The following is a 22262-nucleotide window of genomic DNA, read 5'->3' as shown; positions in this document are numbered from 1 at the left end:
TGCTTTCAATTCCATACATCCCATTGTGTATTCAGAGTTCCTATGTGTAATATTTACATTTACTGACATTAAATTTCATCGGGCACAAATCTGTCCAAGCTTGAATACTATCCAAGTTCCCCCTGTGATGATTCGACACATTCTTGATTATCTGCCAATCCACCTTGCGTCATATCATCTGTAAACGTAACCAGCTTATTATTTATATTCCTATCCAAATCATTTATAAATATTAAAAACCGCAGCGGCCCCAACACTGACCCCTACTGGACACCATTCTTAACATCAGCCAATTCTGATAGAGTTACTTGCACCATCACCTTCTGCTTCCTGTGATTTAGTCAATTCTGCATCCATCGACACAACACACCCTGAGTTCTCAAATCCTTTAGTTTGATGCTCAACTTCTCATGTGACACCCTATCAAATTCTTTCCTAAAGTTAAAAGAAATAAAACATGAGCTCCACTTAAATAGACAGACAGACAGACAGACAGACAGACAGACAGACAGACAGACAGACAGACAGACAGATAGATAGATAGATAGATAGATAGATAGATAGATAGATAGATAGATAGATAGATAGATAGATAGATAGATAGATAGATAGATAGATAGATAGATAGATAGACACTTTATTAATCCCAAGGGGAAATTCACATACTCCAGCAGCAGCACACTGATAAAGAAAATATTAAATTAAAGAGTGATCGCATTCTTTTGTTGCTTCCTCACAGAATTCTAGCATGTTGGTAAAACACGACCTCCTCATCTGAACCCATGTTCACTGTTCAGTAGAACTCCCCTTCTTGCCATGTGTTGCTCAATCTTTCCCTTAATAATTCCTTCCATTAATTTACCTGGGATGCACGTTAAGCTTGCTGGTCTAGAGTTGCTTGGATCTTCCCGGTCGGTCTTTTTATATAATGAGATAATATTTGCCATCCTGTTCTTCCTCAGAAATGCAGCGGTGACCTTGGATATATGTTTTATGTCATTATCATGTTAACAGAGTACTCGGTGACCCAGGGCATGGGCAGATGGAAGCAACTTCTCCTTCAGTGTTTCACTGTTCAGCTGTGAATTCGTGATACATAATAAACTCAATGAAGCGCAATTCCCCAACACCTGCAGCACTCACACAACCCCACAGCAGAACACTACAACCACTATGTTTTATTGTGGGTGCCATGCATTTTTAATTGTACTCCTCACCCTTTGTGATGCCATCAGTTCCTAAAAGATTAACCTTTGTCTCCATCATTCTCAAGTATAGAGTCTCAGCCATCTTCACCTTTGTCAGCATGGGTCCTGGCAAATACTAAACTGGCTTTTTTGTACATGGACTTTAACAGTGTCTTCCTCCTTGCATGCTAGTCCTCTGCAGTGTTGTGTCATGGTAAACAGCCATCCCGGTTTGCCTTTCTACTGCTTTAGTTAACTGTGATGAACTTGCATGGAAATTTTCCTCAACTGTTCTTGTCACAAATCTCTCAGGTTGAGGTGTTCGCATCAGTGGACAACCTGGACGTCTCAAATCCATCCTTTTGAAGTTCAGAATCATTTGTGCTGCTGTATTCCTGACTGACTAACTAGCAAAGCTTTTAATAATTTTCTTGAAACCGTGACCTTTTTTCGTTTGAAGAAATGACTTTATTTCTCAAGTCTTGTGACATTTATCTTGGTGGTGCAATTATGATCAACACTGAATGGAAAGGGATTTAACTTGTTAAAGACCACCCTTAATTATCAGTTATCTCGTGGTCTCCTGTGTAATGATTGATTTGACTCATTTGTTGTTGAATTCCTGTTAATGAACATTTTTTTCAAGTGTTATTCCTAAGATCTTCATTGGAGTGGACCCATTTTGGCACCCTGGTCTTAAATCATTTTGTTATGACGGATTCCAATTTTTTTGTACTGACAAATCTCATTTGCAATCACTAAACCAGACTTTTTTTATGATACAGGAGCCCATAGAAAGTGTTCATTCTAAAGGGAGACATGATTTTTTTGAAAAATCTTTGGGGGGGGGGGGTCTATTCACTTATGCTGGGCTCTGCACAATAAAAGACCCTAGCTATGCTGCAGAAAGACTGGTCTACTTACCAAGTGCTATGAACACTCCTGCTCCTCAATTCTTCAGTCTTCTTTCCTCCCACCAGTTGAGCCCTTGTTGCCAAACTAAGCAATTTAGGCCTCTGACTGGAAGAACCTTTTAAGGCCAGAGTAAGTAAAACTTTAAGGGTAACCCATGAGAAGTTCTTCTGGGTTAGAAGGTTCAGTGTCCAGGTAGTGCTTATGAGGAGCTCCTCTAGTGTCAACAGGTGTCCCTGCTTCTTTGTCACCCCACACAGTTGTACTGGGGAGTGCCAGACTGGCTGTCCTCCCCAATAGCCTTGCGTGCTGGACACACACCACACCGTTCTGATTAATTGTATTTACAGATAGATAGATAGATAGATAGATAGATAGATAGATAGATAGATAGATAGATAGATAGATAGATAGATAGATAGATAGATAGATAGATACTTTATTAATCCCAATGGGAAGTTCACAATATATATCCTATGGGGGAAATTACTTCGGGTCATGACCAAATCGGATTGCGACCAGAGTTTTGAAACAAATTACGGTCATGACCCGAGGTTCCGCTGTATTAGGGAAAAAGTTACATACACTCTCTCTCTCTCCTACAGGTCATTAAACAAAATTTCACCATTTTGCAGACTGATCCTGCCACAGAAGCCCTTCTTTCCTAATTCTGCCTTAATCTCCTTCCAGTGACCACATAACCTACGCAAACTTATGGTCCACAGCTTGCTTCACAGAGGAGAGCTACCAGGCAATAGGGCCATTGCGCCACTTGCAAATCTGTCACCAACAATATCATCATATCTAGTAAGTTCAATATTAAAATATAGGCCTCTGGCCAGTCTAAAATTCAAATGTACTGCATTTCTTGTAGGACATGTCCAGCCATTCACAATCTTGTAGCAGAGATCGTTTCAGAAAGAATGTTTGAGCCTTTAAAATGAAAGATCTTATAAAGCCTTTTGTAGCACACTACACATCCCGTGATCACAGCCACACTTACCTTTCTGTTTGTGTTCTTTCACAAGACTTAAAGACACTTTTAAAAGAAAATCAGGATAAGCTCAGCTCATCCTCACATTGGGATCACACCTTCCTCCAGGTCTCAATGACAGACTAACTTTTTAATCTCTCATTTCAACTTCTCTTAAAGGTCTTATGACTGAGAGCCCCAGCGCACTACAGAGGGGAAAATCCCTTCAAAAACCCTGGCTAGATACAAAAATGGGCCACATAGATGCTTTACAATAAAAAGTATTATTATTGCAAAATTGCTCAGTAAATACATGAAATGTACTAATATGCTGCGTGGCAAGCTACTGCTGCTCCACTTTGGATTCTTACAGGGATACATGGGAATGGTAGTTGAAGAGGGCAGCCCAGTTAGGGATCTCTGGGGCCACTGGAGGGAGATGTCTTGGATTGGGGGGGGGGGGGGGGTCTTGGAGGGTTGCGGTCAGATTCCCTAACCTGTTCTGTCTGATCAGGAAGTGTGAACACATATGAAAGGCACTACATGTTAGATTGACAGATGGATGCGAAACACGCTATACTATAACAGACAGATGTAATATACAATCATTTTATTTTTTTTAACAGAAAGGCGACATATTTTAATCATTACTTCTACAACTTCAAGACATACAATTTACAACAAAACATCTTATATCTGACAAATAAAATAATATAAATAAATCTCTCTCTTAAATCTATCTTTATTTAAGCATGCATTATTTATGTTTTGTATGCCATTTATTCATTATTATTCTTAACTCATTTTCATGTTTTTTCTTTTCTTGTTATTGTTTCTTTGTCATCATGTAAAGCATACTGAGCAACATCCATTGTATGAAAAGGAATTATACAGTAGAAAGAAATGATGTTGTTGTTAAAGATCACTTTTTGAGCAGGAGTTCTGCTTGTTACTTACAAAACAAAATCTACAGCCAACCTTCCCTAAAACTCCTGTGTCATAGTGACATTTTTTTACATTTATATTTTTATTTCAGTACATTTACCCCAAAAGACAAGCCTGTAAATTTAAAAAAGCAAAGGACATTCATATTTGGAGTCTTTTCTTCACTGTCACGCTCTCGTCTTTCCAGAGCTCTTTGAAAGGCTAAGCAGCCTTGTGCACCCACACAAGCAGGCAGCTGGCCTGCAACACTTTTCTTCTTTCATACTGTGAAGCGCACTGTTTATAAAATATTTTCAAAGAATGACACAACAACATAAACACAGCTTTCAAAAAGTTATTTTCTCGCGCCCACATCAGAAGATCCCTTTGCATGCCTAGAGTACACACTCTCTGTTTCTTGCTTAGACTGCAGTGCAATGTACAATTCAAAAAGCTGAACACGCAAAACAGAAAACAAAAACCACCTGATTTGCATCATTAGTAATTTCATGCTGAAGTGACTGTGCCAAGCCAGGCGTTAGCGGGCTTCTGATCTCACACTTTCCTTCAAAGAATGTCACTTCAGATGGGTCCTGAGGCAGAGGAGAGACTTTGTCCTGCTCTACTTTAACTAAACGCGTGCCCTAGTTTACAAAACAAGCGTGGGCCAAGCAGACTTTCATTACCACATGCATGCACCCATACTTTGATCATTCTATTTTTCCTTTCATTCAGCAATTGCAGTGTTATTCACCATTTTTGTTTTGTATTGGTTCTCTGGGTATCAGCCCCAGGTTAACAACGACCGCCATCAGTACTGTTAGCCAACAGCGTGCTGGCATTAATTGGGCTACTGTTGGCCGAAGAAGAAGAAGGAAAAGAAGAGGGGGGTGATGTGTCCTGAGGCAGGAGGAGAGAAGGAAAGTAAAGAGAGTGGAACTGAGGATAGGAGCTTTGAATGTTGGCGGTATGACTGGTAAGGGGATAGAGTTAGCAGATATGATGGAGAGAAGGAAGGTTGATATGTTGTGTGTGAAGAGACTAAACGGAAGGGGAGTAAGGCCAGGTGGATCGGAGGTGGATTCAAATTGTTCTATCATGGTGTGGATGGAAGGAGAAATGGAGTAGGAGTTATTCTGAAGGAACAGCATGTCAAGAGTGTTCTGGAGGTGAAAAGAGTGTCAGTCAGAGTAATGATTATGAAGCTGGAAATTGGAGGTGTGATGATGAATGTTGTTAGTGCATATACACCACAAGCTGGGTGTGCAATGGGTGAGAAAGAAGATTTTTGGATTGAGTTGGATGAAGTGATGGACAGTGTACCCAAGGGACAGAAAGTGGTGATTGGAGCGGATTTCAATGGGCATGTTGGTGAAGGGAAAAGTGGAGACGAGGAGGTGATAGGTAGGTATACTGTCAAGGAGAGGATTGAAGATGGTCAGAGGATTGTGGATTTTGCCAAAAGGATGGACATGGCTGTGGTGAATACGTACTTTAAGAAGAGGGAGGAGCACAGGGTGACGTACAAGAGTGGAGGAAGATCACATCCTATGCAGAAGAATTGATCTGAAGGAGATTGAAGACTACAAAGTAGTGGCAGGGGAAAGTGTAGTTAAGCAGCATAGGATGGTGGTCTGTAGGATGACGTTGGAAATCAAGAAAAGGAAGAGAGTGAGGGCAGAGCCAAGGATCAAATGGTGGAATTTGAAAAAGGAAGACTGCAAGGTTGAGTTTAGGGAGGAGGTGAGACAGGCACTGGGTGGTAGTAAAGAGTCACCAGACAGCTGGGAAACTACAGCAGATGTAGTAAGGGTGAAAGCAAGAAGGGTGCTTGGTGTGACATCTGGAAAGAGGAAGGAGGAAAAGGAAACCTGATGGTGGAATGAGGAAATACAGGAGAGTATATAGAGGAAGAGGATGGCAAAGAAGAAGTGGGATAGTCAGAGAAATGCAGAAAGTAGACAAGAGTACAAGGAGATAAGGCGCAAGGTGAAGAGAAAGGTGGCGAAGGTAAAGAAAAGGCGTATGATGAGTTGTATGAGAGGTTGGACTCTAAAGAGAGAGAAAAGGACCGGTGGGCTACAGAGAGGGGCAGAGCTGGGAAAGATGTGCAGCAGGTTAGGGTGATAAAGGATAAAGATGGAAGTGTACTCACAAGAAAGGACAGTGTGTTGAGCAGATGGAAAGAGTACTTTGAGAGGCTGATGAATGAAGAGAACGAGAGAGAGAAGAGGTTGGATGATGTGGAGATAGTGAATCAGGAAGTGCAACGGATTAGCAAGGAGGAAGTAAGGACAGCCATGAAGAGGATGAAGAATGGAAAAGCCGTTGGTCCAGATGACATACCTGTGGAAGAATGGAGGTGTTTAGGAGAGATGGCAGTGGAGTTTCTAACCAGATTGTTTAATGGAATCTTGCAAAGTGAGAGGATGCCTGAGGAGTGGAGAAGAAGTGGACTGGTGCTGATATTTAAGAATAAGGGGGGATGTGCAGGACTGCAGTAACTACAGGGGGATAAAGCTGATGAGTCACAGCATGAAGTTATGGGAAAGAGTAGTGGAAGCTCAGTTAAGAAGGGAGGTGATGATTAGTGAGCAGCAGGATGGTTTCATGCCAAGAAAGAGCACCACAGATGAGATGTTTGCTCTGTGTTGATGGAGAAGTTTAGAGAAGGCCAGAAGGAGTTGCATCTTTGTGGACCTGGAGAAAGCATATGACAGGGGGCCTCGAGAGGAGCTGTGGTATTGTATGAGGAAGTTGGGAGTGACAGAGAAGTATGTAAGAGTGATACAGGATATGTACGAGAGAAGTCTGACAGTGGTGAGGTCTGCGGTGGGAGCGACGGAGGTGGGATTACATCAAATGGGATTACATCAGCCATTTCTTATTTGCAATGGTGATGGATAGGTTGACAGACGAGATTAGACAGGAGTCCCTGTGGTTAATGATGTTTGCTGATGCCATTGTGATCTGTAGCGATAGTAGGGAGCAGGTTGAGGAGACCCTGGAGAGGTGGAGATATGCTCTAGAGAAGACAGGAATGAAGGTCAGTAGGAACAAGACAGAATACATGTGTGTGAATGAGAGGGAGGTCAGTTGAATGGTGAGGATGCAGGGAGTAGAGTTGGCGAAGGTGGATGAGTTTAAATACTTGGGATCAACAGTACAGAGTAATGGGGATTGTGGAAGAGAGGTGAAGAAGAGAGTGCAGGCAGGGTGGAGAAGAGTGTCAGGAGTAATTTGTGACAGATGGGTATCAGCAAGAGTGAAAGGGAAGGTCTACAGGACGGTAGTGAGACCAGCTGTGTTATATGCGTTGGAGACAGTGGCACTGACCAGAAAGCAGGAGACAGATCTGGAGGTAGCAGAGTTAAAGATGCTAAGATTTGCATTGGGTGTGACTAGGATGGACAGGATTAGAAATGAGGACATTAGAGGGTCAGCTCAGGTGGGACAGTTGGGAGACAAAGGCAGAGAGGTGAGATTGCGTTGGTTTGGACATGCGCAGAGGAGAGATGCTGGGTATATTGGGAGAAGTGTGCTAAGGATAGTGCTGCCAGGCAAGAGAAAAAGAGGAAAGCCTAAGCAAAGGTTTATGGATGTGGTGAGAGAGGACTTGCAGGTGATGGGTGTAACTGAACAAGATACAGAGGACAGGAAGATATGGAAGAAGATGATCTGCTGTGGCAACCCCTAATGGGAGCAGCCGAAAGAAGAAGATTGGTTCTCTGGGTATCACAGCCCATCAGGGCAGACTCTCCATTGTCAAGCTACTTTACCCTTTTTGCTAATGTGATAAAGCTAATCAAATGTAGAGTATTGATCCTGGTCTGTCCTCTGAGCCCAAGTCTGCCTGATGCCTTTACTAATGCCCACCACTTACTATAACTGGGCACCATGACACACTGTTATTAATGGACAAATATAACTTCCGGAGACAACTCACCACCATTTCTTTACTTTATGTAGCACTTCTCACATCTACCCATTAATATAATGAAATCTGAGGTATTGGTCAAGACTACTGACTGATTGAGATTAGCTCATATTTATTCCTTTTTCAGTCAGTCAGTCATTTTCCAACCTGCGATATCCTAACACAGGATCACGGGGGTCTGCTGGAGCCAATCCCAGCCAGCACAGGGCGCTAGGCAGGAACAAATCCCAGGCAGGGCGCCAGCCAACCGCAGGGCACACACAAACCCACCCACACACACTAGGGATAATTTAGAATCGCCAAGCCACCTAACCTGCATGTCTTTGGACTGACTGTGGGAGGAAACTGGTGCACCCAGAGGAAACCCACACAGACACGGGGAGAACATGCAAACTCCACACAGTGAGGACCTGGGAAGTGAACCCAGCTCTCCTTACTGCGAGGAAGCAGCGCTACCACTGCGCCACCGTACCGCCCTATTCCTTTTTCATTTATTAATTTTCTATTACTTGGCTGATGCCTTTATCTAAGGTGACTTACAACGTCTGAGATACAGTTGGTTCAGCTGGTACTATCACACAGTGACAGCAGTGGGATTTGAACCCAAAGTCCAAAGCCTTAACCACTACACAACACTGCATAAGCATTAAAATTCTATACAAACCCATCTACATAATACTGACTTTAACATCTATCATTATGCAGTCTTTCTTATATATTTTCCAAATATTGTACCATTCATATCTAATTATTATTATTATTATTACTTATTTGACCCCTTTAAACAAGGTGACTTACAACATTCGAGACATGGTTGTTTTTTGTTTTTTCAATTAGAGCAGAAGGAGGTGAAGTGACTTGCTCAGGGTTATATAGGGTCAATGGTGGGATTTGAACCAGCAACCTCAGGATTTGAAGACCAATGTCCAAAACCTTAACAACTACATCACACTTTCTGATACATACATACACCACTCATCGCTAACTCTTATGTCTCGTTTCACAAACAGTTCTGAGAGGATTCACATTGAGGGCAACTGATTCCACCCCTTCTGGCCTTGGGAAGCCTGACCGCTCTTTAAAGCCATTTGGCCACAGTCAACGGCTAACCATTGCTTCTATTTCTTATCATGAGATCATGCGCCTGTTATTATTTTTAGTAAATGGGTTGGCCCTGCTGGCACCCCAAAATTTAATCGTTCATTTCATTTTATCTTAAGTCTTGTTTTACTCACAGTTGACAATAATATATATATATTGCCACATGCATGTGCTTAGGGGGCAGCTTAAAGGCTCTTGTGATGGTAATTTCCTGCCAAGTTCTGATGCTTTCAGTCTTCCTTCCTTAACAGGACAGAAGATTCACAGCTGTTTCACCACTGACATCACTTCTGTTGTCCACCCTCCTGGACCCACCCCTTCCTGCCTGGAAACCATATGACTGGAGGTTTGGTCATTTGGAGTCAGTACACTCTTGGACTCCAGTCTGAAAAGACAGCAATTTTATCTTTGCAAAAATATTTCTGCTTTCATTTCTTTTCATTATATATATATATATATATATATATATATATATATATATATATATATATATATATATATATACACACACACACACACACACACACAACATGTAAATACAGTAAATAGTGTAAACTTAGGGCTGATGGCAGGCACTCTTAGAGCTGTGTGTGAAAAAGAAGATAATGTTAGTGAGTGTACCCCGTCTTGTTGTGGGGTGGTACCGCTTACCTTGACTGAGCCATGAAGGTGATTGCCAGGCACACACGTGTGAATATATATACTGTAAATATAAAATAGTCACGGTAACTGTCGAAGAAGAATCAATTAAAATTATTTCCTATCTCTTGCCCTATGTGTACCTTAAGCAGCTTTCCTCTGTTGTCATCTGTTTCTGAACGTCTCTTCAATGGTACTCCCTTTCTCAAGTGTGTTCCCGCTGTTTTCGAGGCACCTATATTGCCTTCCATCCGGTTTAATACTTACCGTCTTTGAAGACAAAGCTCTCCTTTTTGTGAGTCTCCCACTCCCCCTTCCACCTTTCATCAGGCCACCAAAGCCCAAATTGACCATCAAACTGCTCTGAGGGACTTTACTCACAGACCTTAATGTGTTAATAGGTAGTCGCTAGATAGATGTACTGTGGTGGGCTGGCGCCCTGCCCTGGGTTTGTTTCCTGCCTTGCACCCAGTGTTGGCTGGGATTGGCTCCAGCAGACCCCGTGACCCTGTAGTTAGGATATAGCGGATTGGATAATGGATGGACGGATGGATAGATAGATAGATGTACTTATAGGGCACCAACAGGAATTGCAGAAGACACATAATATTATTCTGTGTCAAGAGGGGGTGCTGTTGCTAACACACTCCTTAAGGACGTCAACTAGAAGACACTTCAAATCACTTCATCTCTAGCCCAGGAAGTCCTGCTCCTTCCTTAATCTGTATAAGCAAAGCATTCACTCCTGGATCTGTGTGCAGGGTGGAGGAGCTCCGGCTCAGAAGCAGCTCTTTTAGCCCCATCTTTCTCAATGTCAGTGACAGTATTGTAAAAGGGTCTTCCTCAAAACGTGTCTGAGTCCAAAGAAGCAGCTAAGTGCAAATCTATTCAACATGTACAGCATGTTCTGAACGGATTTTACTTTTGAGTTGTTGCTCCTGTGTTTACTATTTATATTTTGTACTTTATATGTACTAAAGCCTTTGGTCCAGAAAAGTCACGTTACAACATTTAATTTTCATTTTTACTATGTTAGATGTCACTGCAGAAATGGACACCAGTTATTCCTGATTTCCCACAAGTCCACACCCTGTTGGATGCCATTAGAGCTTTGCAGCACATATTTGGGCAAGCAGACAGATGGTCTGAAGTAATTTACTAAAGATGGAGGTCATGAAGAACTTGTGGTTTATACTCTTTGGAAATGTAAAACACAGATGTATCTACATTTAGTCCCTGACCCAGTGTTTCCATTCACACACTCGCTCACAGGATTAAAAAAAAAAAAAAAAAACTTGGAATTGCAATTATTCAGACAGAAATTGGACCATTTTGCATGTGCTACTAAATCTGTGATAGAAACATGCAACTTCAACCTTTGTTTGAATGTTTGAATCAGATTGGTCTGGACATTTGCACTTTCCCACTAATCTCACATCACCGTTTCATGCTATTTTTGTACTGAAAATAAAGATGGATGACAGCAGTGACTTAGCATGCCAATAGAGAGAAAGCAAGGTGGTAGACTTCATAAGCACTTGGGGTGCCTGTTCCTATTCACTACACTCCAAATGCTTAACACTGTGTGATGAAATGATGCGCCTCAAACATGTATTTCATCTGAGATCTTGTGATTAGATCTTGACATAAGTAATTGAACGTCCACCTCTGCACCCTGAAATTGTCAATCCACTGTTTCCAATCACAATCCTCCACATCTTAGGCGCCTCTCTCACATTTCTATTAATGGCTACCACAGTGATAATTGCGCTCTAAGAAACAGGCACAACATTTGGTTTTCTATTTCTTTTCCTTGCAATCGTGAGCTGATGAATTCACAAATATCCTGCATCAAAAACAATGTGAAATATCGCTTGCAATTGGCATTAAGGTGGCTCTATAAGGAGGCATCTCTTTGAGGAATTTGTCGTTATTAATTTTGCACACGCAGGGCACGTTCAGAGTAGATAACTGTGCACGCTTATATCAGATTTGGATTACTTGAAAGGTTAATTTGAGTGGTCAAACAGAAAAATCGGAATTGAGTCACTTTTAGATACAGTGTGAAGATACAGTAGCCATTTATACTAACCAGAAGCAGGCCAAGAAACATCTGTGGTGAGGAGTCATTACCAGAGAAAAATTAGAGAGTTAAAGAATCCCCTTATATGTGTCTTGTGAAATACCAAACACTGTATCACTTCTAGTCACAAATTCAAGTCACACCAATCGGGTGGTTTAAAAAGGCTGAAAGTGGAAATAAATTCCAAAGCAAAACAACAGCCCTGGCCTCTTCAGGAGACCTATCTGTTCTTCTGGTGGTGAAGCTGAGATCCTGACAGCATGAATTATGTCTCAATATGATTCATGAAAGAAAGGGAAAAAGCAAACAATTGAGGCAGCACTTGTACAGACCTCTTCCTATTGAGCGGTCATACTGAGCGCGTGCGTCAACTCGAGGCAGCATTATTTAGAGAGGACTCGGTCACTGGGGCATCTGCCTGAGCCAAATGTGATTTGGATTTATACATTGCCTAAGGCTAATGAAGGTGTGACAGAGTGAAACACCAATGGTGCTTCAGGCAGCTTGACCTCTCTAAGTCTTTGTTTGTCATGACAGAGCCTAAGAAAGTTGGCGAATGAAATGGCAGCCTGCAGAACCTGCCATCTGTACTTTGGTACTTGGCCTGGCCTCAGAGCTGAGGCTGTAGCACATAGAAGCCAAGGAAAAGATCAGTCGGTTGATGCTTAGATGGGCTTTTCTGTAAGCATCTGGAAAACTAACCTGAAATACTGGAAAAAGGAAGGAATGTAAAATGAACTGCCACAAAACCACACAAGCAGGCCATGCCAAGAAGAGGGTACTTTATTTCTTTCAAAAGCTGGTATGAGTGAAGGGAGGGAGGGAATACCGTATTACAAAGTAACCCAAATTCACTCTCGTGACATATTACAGGGTCATTTAGAATTACCACTGAGGCTGGAGGAACAACTGTTTTACGACATAATGGGAAATACAGAGTGGCTGTATGTGTACTTTATGTGCAAATTAAATACACCACAGATCACATCAAAATACAATAAATATAGAGCCGATGACAAGTGTTCACCCCCTTGAAGGGTCTCACATTTTATTGTCACACAACACTAAGTCCACTATTTTTCAATTTGGCTTTTTGACGCTGATCAACAGCAAGACTCTTTAAAGTCAGAATGAAAACACATCACTGCAAAGTGATCTAAACTGATTAAAAATAAATATTAAAAGTAATCAATGATATAAGTATTCACCCCCTTTGACATTTATCTATTAGATAATATAAATAGTGTCTTTCATATCTAATAATCTATATATATAATTCACTAAGTCCATGGCAAGCAAGACAGCCCCGCCCACCAACAATTCACTAAACAGCTGACCATGGTGCGAGAGCGAAAGCATTTGCCAAGAATGTGTTCATTAATCAAGAACGAAAGTCGGAGGTTCGAAGAAGATCACATACCGTCGTAGTTCCAACCATACACGATGCCGACTGGCGATCCGGCGGCGTTATTCCCATGACCCGCCGTGCAGCCAACCGGGTAACCAAAGTCTTTGGGTTCTGGGGGGAGTATGGTTGCAAAGCTGAAACTGAAAGGAATTGACGTAAGGGCACCACCAGGTGTGGAGCCTGTGGCTTAATTTGACTCAACACAGGAAACCTCACCCGGCCTGAACGTGGCTAACAGGTGTATGCGACTGAGGCGGTGTGTGGAAAATGAACAGTCAACGTGACTCACAAGTGCATGTGGACTGTACACAGACGAAAGCAATTCAGGTGAGGAGTTGGGGGCGGACACATGAGCAGGCAGTGCGTACTGAACGATGACTAAGAGATGACTTAAGAAATCGGCAGACTTGAATGGCAGGGGCGGAATGGGCGTCAGACGATCAAACGTGCCTATCTAGAGGATGTAAATGTCCTAACACGGGTTCCGTAGGTGAACCAGCGGAAGGATCGTTACCGGTTGTGTCGTTGGACGGTTAGGACCCGAAACCTCTCGGGCCCGCTTCCCTGCCCTCTCTACAGAGTTAAATAATAATAATTCATTACATTTATATAGCGCTTTTCTCAGTACTCAAAGCGCTATCCACACAGGGAGGAACTGGGAAGCGAACCCACAATCTTCCACAGTCTCCTTACTGCACAGCCATGACACCCGATAAAGCCTGAGCAGTTGCACAAAGAAGAGAAATGAGAAAGATGAGAGACTTGTGCACATAGACTAAAGGCTGTCATGGCTGCCATCTACTAAAAACTGACATGAAGGGGGTCAATTACTTATGCCAGCAATGATCTTGTGTTTTATATTTCCAATTAGTTTGGACCACTTTTCACTTCGACATTAGAGTCTTTTTCTGCTGATTGGTGTGTTGTACAACGACAATATAGAAGATGACAGTGATAAAGTTATTGTGATCCACCCTGTAAGGATATTCACAACTACATCAAAAATTGTAGATACGTAAAAAGAGAAAAAAGGAAAGAAGCCAGACTCTTGAGCCAGTGGAAAAGGTCAATGTTTAGTATAAGGAAGGAACAGACCGTCTGTTGTAGAGTCAAGTGTCAGTAATATGTTGACACAATCCAAATGACACATTTTCACCAAGGTGTCTGCTGGGAAGGCTACTTACAGTTTTCAGTTTTTCATTGTGACTAATGCCTTCTGGTAAGTGCCGGCCACACTGTATACAGTAAATTGACACTGTGAATTCACACGGAGACCTTCTTTATTAAAATGTGTAAACAAACAATGGCCCCCTATATGTGAAAGAGAAACTGATGTGATCATCAAAGCACAAAGCACACCCGGGCTTTGTATCTGAGGCATTTACCACAACAGGGGAAAACACATGACAAGTTTCCCCTCAACAAAATGCCAAAGGTGCGCTCTTGCTCAGATATACAAAAAAAAAAAAAATTGCGTTAATAAGTTCTGAGTGTGATGAAGACTTGTGGCAATAGATGGTTAACACGCTCCCAATTTTGCGAGTCTTGGAATTCAAAAACTGACTGCACGCATCAAAAATGCATTTGTAACAAAAACTACAATAATAAACATCTCCTAGGCATCACTGCGTTATGTCTCAGCCAGAGTTCCTCCCCTGGTTGGGGTTTCGAGGTCTAGTTTTATGTCCTTTCTTGTTCAATTTTGACTGCTTGAGTTACATAAACATTGATTGTGTTTAATGTCTTCTTTTTAAGACTGTGCTATGTTTCATGGGTTTTGAGGGTGGTTCCCCAGAAACAGGAGCAAAATGCCAATCACAGCCCTCCATCCTATAAATCTGTAGGCCCTACAGTGTAGGGTCTCCCTCAGTTCCTGACGGTTCATTTTGAATGTGCTTGGGAGTTTAGTAAATGTTTCTTAGTTTAGTTCTGTTCTTTTGTGATTCGATTGTGGACCATTTTGCAGGCGGAGTGGTGACTCTGAGGCTAGGGATCTGCACTGTCAATCGGAAGGTTGCCGGTTCGAATCCCATAAATGCCAAAAGAGACTCTGCTCTGTTGGGCCCTTGAGCAAGACCCTTAACCTGCAATTGCCGAGCGCTTTGAGTAGTGAGAAAAAGTTCTATATAAATGCAAAGAATTATTATTTTGTTCTGTTTCTTTGACTTCGCCTTTATAGAACTGAAGCCAAGATGCTAATCCACAAGCTAATGGTGACATTGGATCCAAGGGTATAAAAAAATACGCAAAATGAGTCCAAGAGCTCACAAAAGGCTGGTAGGTTTTATACAAATAAAATATAAAAAGAAAAAACATATTATAATGACAGAGACCTCACACACACACAGAGTCATGTCTCAGCTTGGGTTCCTCCCTTGCCTTAGGTTCAAAATTATGTTTGGTGCTTCTTTTGTTTATTTTTAATTCTTTTATTTATGTTGACTATGTACATAATTCTTAATTTTTGGTTTTGTCAATGTACAGTATATCAGTTGCCTTTGCTATGTTCAGTACGTTTTGTGGGTGGTCCAATCACTGTCAGGAACTGCCCTCCACCCTAAAATTCCAGAGGGTCCCCACAGTTCATTTCGAATGTGCTTGGGAGTTTGGTTAATGCTTCTTAGTTTAGCGCTTGTGAGATTCACTGGATATTCGGCCATTTTGCTCTGTTTTTTCAACATTAGAAAAACAGAACAATCTGGACAAGAAAAGGCCATTCAGCCCAACAAAGCTCATGAACCCTGTCCACCAAATTCCTCCAAAATAACATCAAGTCGAGTTTTGAAAGTCCCTAAAGTCCTCCTATCCACCATACTACTTGGTCACTTATTCCATGTGTCTAAGGTCCTCTGTGTGAAGAAAAACTTACTATTGTTTGTGTGAAATTTACCCTCAATAAATTTCCAACTGTGTCCCCATGTTCTTGATCAACTCATTTTGAAGTCACTTCATAATTTTAAACACTTCAATCACGTCTCCTCTTAATCTCTGAGAAGACTCCACTGTTTTAATCTTTCCTCATTACTCTTCTCCTGTACTCCTGGAATCAGCCTAGTTGCTCTTCTTTGGACTTTTTACAGCACTGCTATGTCCTTTTTGTAGCCTGATGAAGGCCTCACCAGTGCATTAAAAAGCCTGAACATAACCTCCCTAGACTTGTACTATGTGCATCAGGGTGCCATATAGATCACTTTTACTCCTATATCTTTTTCATGTGGTGACTTTCCAGACCTGCCATTGTGTATTCTAACCTCACATTTTTATTTCATACATGTAATTCTTTATGTTTACTGACATTAAATTTCATCGGCCAAAAATCTGCCCAAGTCCCTCTATAATCACTCAACGTATTCTTGATTATCTGGCAGTCATTTGCAAACTTAACCAGCTTGGTATTTATAATATATCCAAATCATTTATATATTAAAAATAGCACAGGCCCCAGCAATGATCCCTGAGGGGGATCATCACTCTTAACATCAGACAATTCTGTTAAGGTTCCTCACACTATAACCTAAGTAACCCAAACGTGTCTGCCTTCAGTCACAGCTACATTGCACTGAGAAAAAAGAAGACACTGACAAATTTGTGACAAGATAAGAATAAAAAAAAAAAAAAAAAAGGAGTGACATTGTAGATGGACATTATTTTAAAGCCAATGGGAACTTCTGCAGTTTGCATTCACTTTTATTCAATTAGCAGATGCTTTAATCCAAAGCGACTTATAAAAGTGGTCAACCTAATCAGTGTTGCCAAGTCCATGGCTTTCCCACCCAACTTGGTGATTTTTGATTTGGACTTTTACATGTTGTGGTTTTCTTTTAGACTGTAAATTGTGAATTTCCCCTTGGGGATTAATAAAGTATCTATCTTCTTTTTAAAATAAAACACAGCATTTTGGGACATTTTTCAAACGTGTTCCTCCACGTTTTCAGAATGCTCTTAGCCCATTTTGAACTCCCTCCCCTGCACTTCGGACCTTTATACTGCACATATTTCATTGCTCTCAAATCTCCAAAGGGGAACCATCCACTGCTTTCCAAGGGGTTACTTTGTACACATTAGGAATTGGGCTAGCTTCTTATGTCACTATGTTGCTTTTGATCTGTCCATGGACCAGGCAACACTGAACTTAACAGTTAAGCAATAATTGAGATTGGACTGAATGGTTGAGTAATAGTTGAGATTGGACTCAATGATAAAGAAGAGCCTAAAATCTTAAAAGACGCTATAAAGGCAGTCGTCAAATTTTCAGATACACGCAATTTGTGGGCACACGTCAAACACAATGGCCTTAATGCTTTGCGCCGTCAATGCTCTCCACTTTTTCCCCCATCGGCTTCACCATCCACGATAACACATCATAAGTTTATAACGTGTCTGACTGTATTATTGTTACGATTCATTTATATAAAAAGTTACAACTTGTTTATTGCCTGTAGGCAGATTCTACCACTTGCTTGTTTAAATAAATAAATAAAAATCACACCTTTTGTAATATAAAATATTCTAAAGGCTACTTTTACTAGTCTGACGCTCTAATGATCATATGGTAACCACACCCGATAATCACACTAAATTCCCACTCCCCCCTCTCAGACAATCACGCTAAATTCAGGGAGGGGGGCAGAACCCCAAGGTTGGTTGCAAACACACTGCCATGTGAAAAAGTGGGTTGTGACAGCACAAAGATTGGGAAATACTGAAATTGACTTAACATCTAAGGAAGAGTGAACATTCTAGCATTTAATGGCAATCCAGGTGATTTTGATTAGATAAACTTTATCAATTCCTGAGGTGAATTGCCTTTTCACATGACACTTTTGTGGTCAAATCACATGGTCAGCCATTGTACAGCACTCCTTTAGCAATTGTTCAGGCTAAGGGCCTTGCTCAAGAGCACAGTAAGCTCCCTTTAGGTAGAAATGTTATCTGAACCGGCAATCCTCTTCCAGATACCAGCGCAAATCCAGGAGATGCAGTTCAGAACTGGGAATTCTACATTTCAATTATGCATTTTTAAGTTTCATTAAATACATAATTTAGCTGAACATTTCTGTAGCAGTAGTTCTGAGATGTATTGTACATCTTGTCTGTACTTTACTCCTTTCTAAAATACTTATCATCTGTCACTCAATTTTAATAAAGCATATGGCCCACACAGTCAACAGGGAGATGTTATTAAGATATAATGGCACTTCGCATGCTTATTTGCTTACAATATCATGGACTGCACTGCTCACAACTGCAACAGACAGCTCCCGCTCATCTCACGCATCTTCTCGTTTTTAATTTGATCTCTTTGCTATAGGCCAGTGTATCTATCTCACCAAAACAATTTGACAAAGCCATCTACTAAATATTGTCTTGAAGGGGCTGTAATGCTTATGCCATCAATTATTTTGTGTTTTACATTCGTAATTACTTGATGCCACTTTGCAAAGTTCTGTTTTCACTTCGACATTAAAGAGTCTTTTTCTGCTGATCGGCAACAACAATTGGGAAAAATTAGGTAAATTGATAAAACGCTTTTACCAAATTTGCATAATTCTGGGATTTTTGAGCTAGCTAGGACCATTTTCCTACAGAAATGCTTGATAAATACAGGCACAGATCTCAGGTTAATGGAGAATTTGTGGCCAAACTTGACAAAGGCTGGTTGCTCATGACCACCATGACAGCTGACACAGCTTGAGCAGTTTTGCAAAGAAGAAAAATGAAGGAAAATGGCAGAGCTGCTAAAGAAAGACTTGTGCACACAGACTCAAGGCAGGCTGCCAAAGGTGTATCTACTAAATACTGATGTATAGGGGGTGAATACTTACGTGAATGTGCTTTATATTTGTAATTAGTTAAGACCGCTTTGCAGAGACTTTGACTTTAAAGAGTCTTTTGGCAGTTTTGACATTGGTCAACAGATAGAAAACTAAACCCACTGTGATTCAGTGCTGTACATCAATACAATGTGGAAACTTCTAAGGGGTGAATACTTTTATAGGTGCTGCATATTGCCTTAACAAGCATGGGATTTATTTTAGATAAAAGCATCACCTACATAAACTTTTACAAACAAAAATATTTTCATCCACAATCAATTTCAGATTTTATTTATTTATATTCCAAACCTAAAATATACAAATCGAAAACAATCCAGCCCTTTTTCAGTAAAGAGCTGTGGTAGGCCAGAGCCTATTCCAGCAGCGATCTCATAAGGCAGGAAACAGACGTGCAGGGATGTGCACCCACTGCAGAGCTTATGTGGACACACACACAACAGGAAAATGAATTGGATGGTGGAAACAGACACACAACCACACTTTGTACAAGCATTCAGATGACACTCAAGAAACTAGGTGTCATCCCATGGTCCAACCTCTGTGACATATCTGATATAGCAATACATTTTATTGCACTTTTGATATAGACATACTCATATATAGTAAATATTTTAAGAAATGTATGATCAAGCATGTACTGTACATCAAAAGGCCTTTTAACTGTCTTTTGCACTAGTATTAAAACATTACATTTTAATCTGGTGATTACCCGCAAGATTTTTGCAGAACAAAAGCTTCACAATTCAGTATGGACTTTAAGCCAAAACCAAATTCTTTATAGCATCATGGAAGAATATCAGTCTGCAATCTGACAAACTATAAAAGTAAAAGTTTACGTCTTTCTGTAGTACCTGACGAAAAATGTGCTGCCACTGGGGAATGATAATCTTAGGAATGCAGATGATTTCCATCCTGCGCATTCTTCCTGTTCTTTATGCTGCACCTAAAAGTCAAGCTGTTTCACCAACAGGTCTTGCTTAGCAAAGCTGGCAAATGTAACACGTCTTGTGATTTAATTTTTTTCCCTTCTTGTGATTTAATTTTTTCCCCTACCAACCGTAACAAGATTGAACTGATCTGGTTGATCTATGCAGAAGAACAATCAATGAAATCTCAAGAAGCCCCTGTACACATCACCTTATAATCTCAATGTTATGTGATAAGAAGGACCACCGCCTTACCTCTTTCTCGCACAAAGTACGCCAGGTATAAGTCCAGCTCCTTGACTGACACGCTGATGTGCTGTGGCTGTACACACAGGATTGGATTGGTGCACTGGCCTGCTTTGACCAGTCTTTCTCCATCGGTGCTCTCCAAAGGAATACCTTTGAAGAGGATAACCATAACCAGGTCTAGCCTCCACACCTTATCGGCCTGACGTAGACAGTCAATGCGCCGCATTTTGCCCTTCTGGTCAGGGTTAGAGAGGACACAACAGGAGGCCTTCTTGCCAGTGATGGAGAGCACAAAATCCTCACGGCATTCTGGTCGGATGTCCTTTCGGAGCTTTGCCAGCAGTCGTGATGCCCACTTCTGCTTAACCTCTGGTTTCTCATTGAGCAGCTCGTCCTTGACCGCCCGTTCTTCATCCTTGGTCATGCGCTTCTCGTGCTTTTTGAAGTACTTGCGTTTGCGGGCCTGAAGGTTAAACCATGTGTAGGCAAAAGCACGTACATGTGGAAGAAGAGCCTCAATGAAGGGATGAAACTCATCCTAAAAAAAGATAATAAAAGAGAAGATCAAAATCTGACAAACAGTACAGAGCACAGTGTTTTGTTATTGTGAATGGAATGAAACAGCAGAATCATTTGTTGTTAAGAACTGTCACACACATGCGCATGGGAGACAGAGAGGCTCAGGTGATGGTAATACTCCACCAGTCCAAGGGCTGGTATGGAGAAATAACGTTTTCTAAGACAGGAAGGTTGACAGCTCTCTTACATTAACATCACTTCTGGTGTCCATCCACTTGGACTCGCCTCTACCTGCCAGGCTGCCATATGACCAGAAGACTCACTATCTTGTGCAGTCAGATTAGAACTCAATTTTGCGTTTTCACATACTTGACTTAAATCAAAATAAACTTCAATTATACAGGGTTTGTCCACAGGTGCCCCAACACTCTGCCTGTCTCTGTTTATCTAATTACAGTATTTATATACTCTTCTGCCAGTTCTGCTACTGTTGGGGCACAGACATGTGCAATAAAATGCAAAATCATCACCTCTGTAGAGCAAAATCTCCATGGCTCAATAAACTTCTAGCCTTGCATAGTTTTAACAACTGAGCTGAGCTTCATTTGGACTGTGCGATTCATTTTCAGCTACTGTGTCCACAGAGCTCACAGTGTAACACACAGACACACTCAGAGAGACATCACTTCAAGAGTGTTCAGCGATGGCTAACACTTGTGTATTCGCAGAAAACTGACAAGTGAACCTTATATGATTTTCCGATATATATGCACCTGAGGTATATGAGTAAAAGGAACGTAAATAGGAACAAAATAAGGGCAGCAATCAAGAGGTTTGGAAACTTGGCCAAAAACTTGCTTTCATTGCAGGCCCCATGAAGCAATGTGATGAGGCCTGACAGAATACGAACCCCACCCAATCCAAGCGCTCATTTGTGCGCCAAGACAAATCAAGAAATATGCCGGTAAATAGGAAATGGGGGAGGGGGCAGAGGGGCTTGCAAAGATTCAAGTAGACTCAATAAATCCCCCTTTAATCCCAAGGTGCATAGTAATCTCAGTCTAATCTCCGGAAGGACTCACATATGTTGAGAGGTAGAGCTGGGGGCGGCAGGGGCAGGTTTAGTTATCAATGTGGGAAGAAAGCATTCAGGCATCTGTTCTTTGCTTGCTTTACAGGCCGCAGGATTCCATTCAGTTTAGGCTGGAAACTGGACTGAGGCCACGTCCACACAAAAAGACGAAACACTAAACTGCTGGCTATTAACTGTGAAGACTCAGAGGGTGCATAAAAGAAAACAAAAAAATAACAATATGTGATGTGACTTCAAGTATCAAGCCATTCATTTCAAGGTGCTTCTCGATGACAACACAACAACTAGGTGGCATGTCTCTGGTGAAAACCACATGGACATCTGCAGAACATGCAATCTGTGTGTATATGTATTTGGATGGATTAGCATCCCGACTGGGATGGAGGACGATTATTTGCCTGGGCAGGGTACCATAATGAAAGAAAATGGATGAATGGTTGGTTATTGATATCATAGCAGGAGGCCATAGTGGAA

General features: G+C 41.3%; 1 protein-coding gene across 9 annotated transcripts in view; it reads right to left on the bottom strand.

The window, feature by feature from the left end:
* Window positions 1-22262, bottom strand: part of nfic (nuclear factor I/C) — a 491683-nt gene that overhangs the window by 352839 nt on the left and 116582 nt on the right. For all 9 annotated transcript variants that reach the window (XM_051934998.1, XM_051934995.1, XM_051935001.1 and 6 more), the window contains one exon: window positions 20183-20714. In XM_051934998.1, the coding sequence (XP_051790958.1) occupies window positions 20183-20714 (532 nt within the window). The remainder of the gene's footprint in view (window positions 1-20182; window positions 20715-22262) is intronic.

The sequence above is a fragment of the Erpetoichthys calabaricus genome, chromosome 12 (assembly GCF_900747795.2).
Source record: "Erpetoichthys calabaricus chromosome 12, fErpCal1.3, whole genome shotgun sequence".
Taxonomy (NCBI): Eukaryota; Metazoa; Chordata; class Cladistia; order Polypteriformes; family Polypteridae; genus Erpetoichthys; species Erpetoichthys calabaricus.
This window is presented reverse-complemented; position numbering and strand designations above follow the sequence as displayed.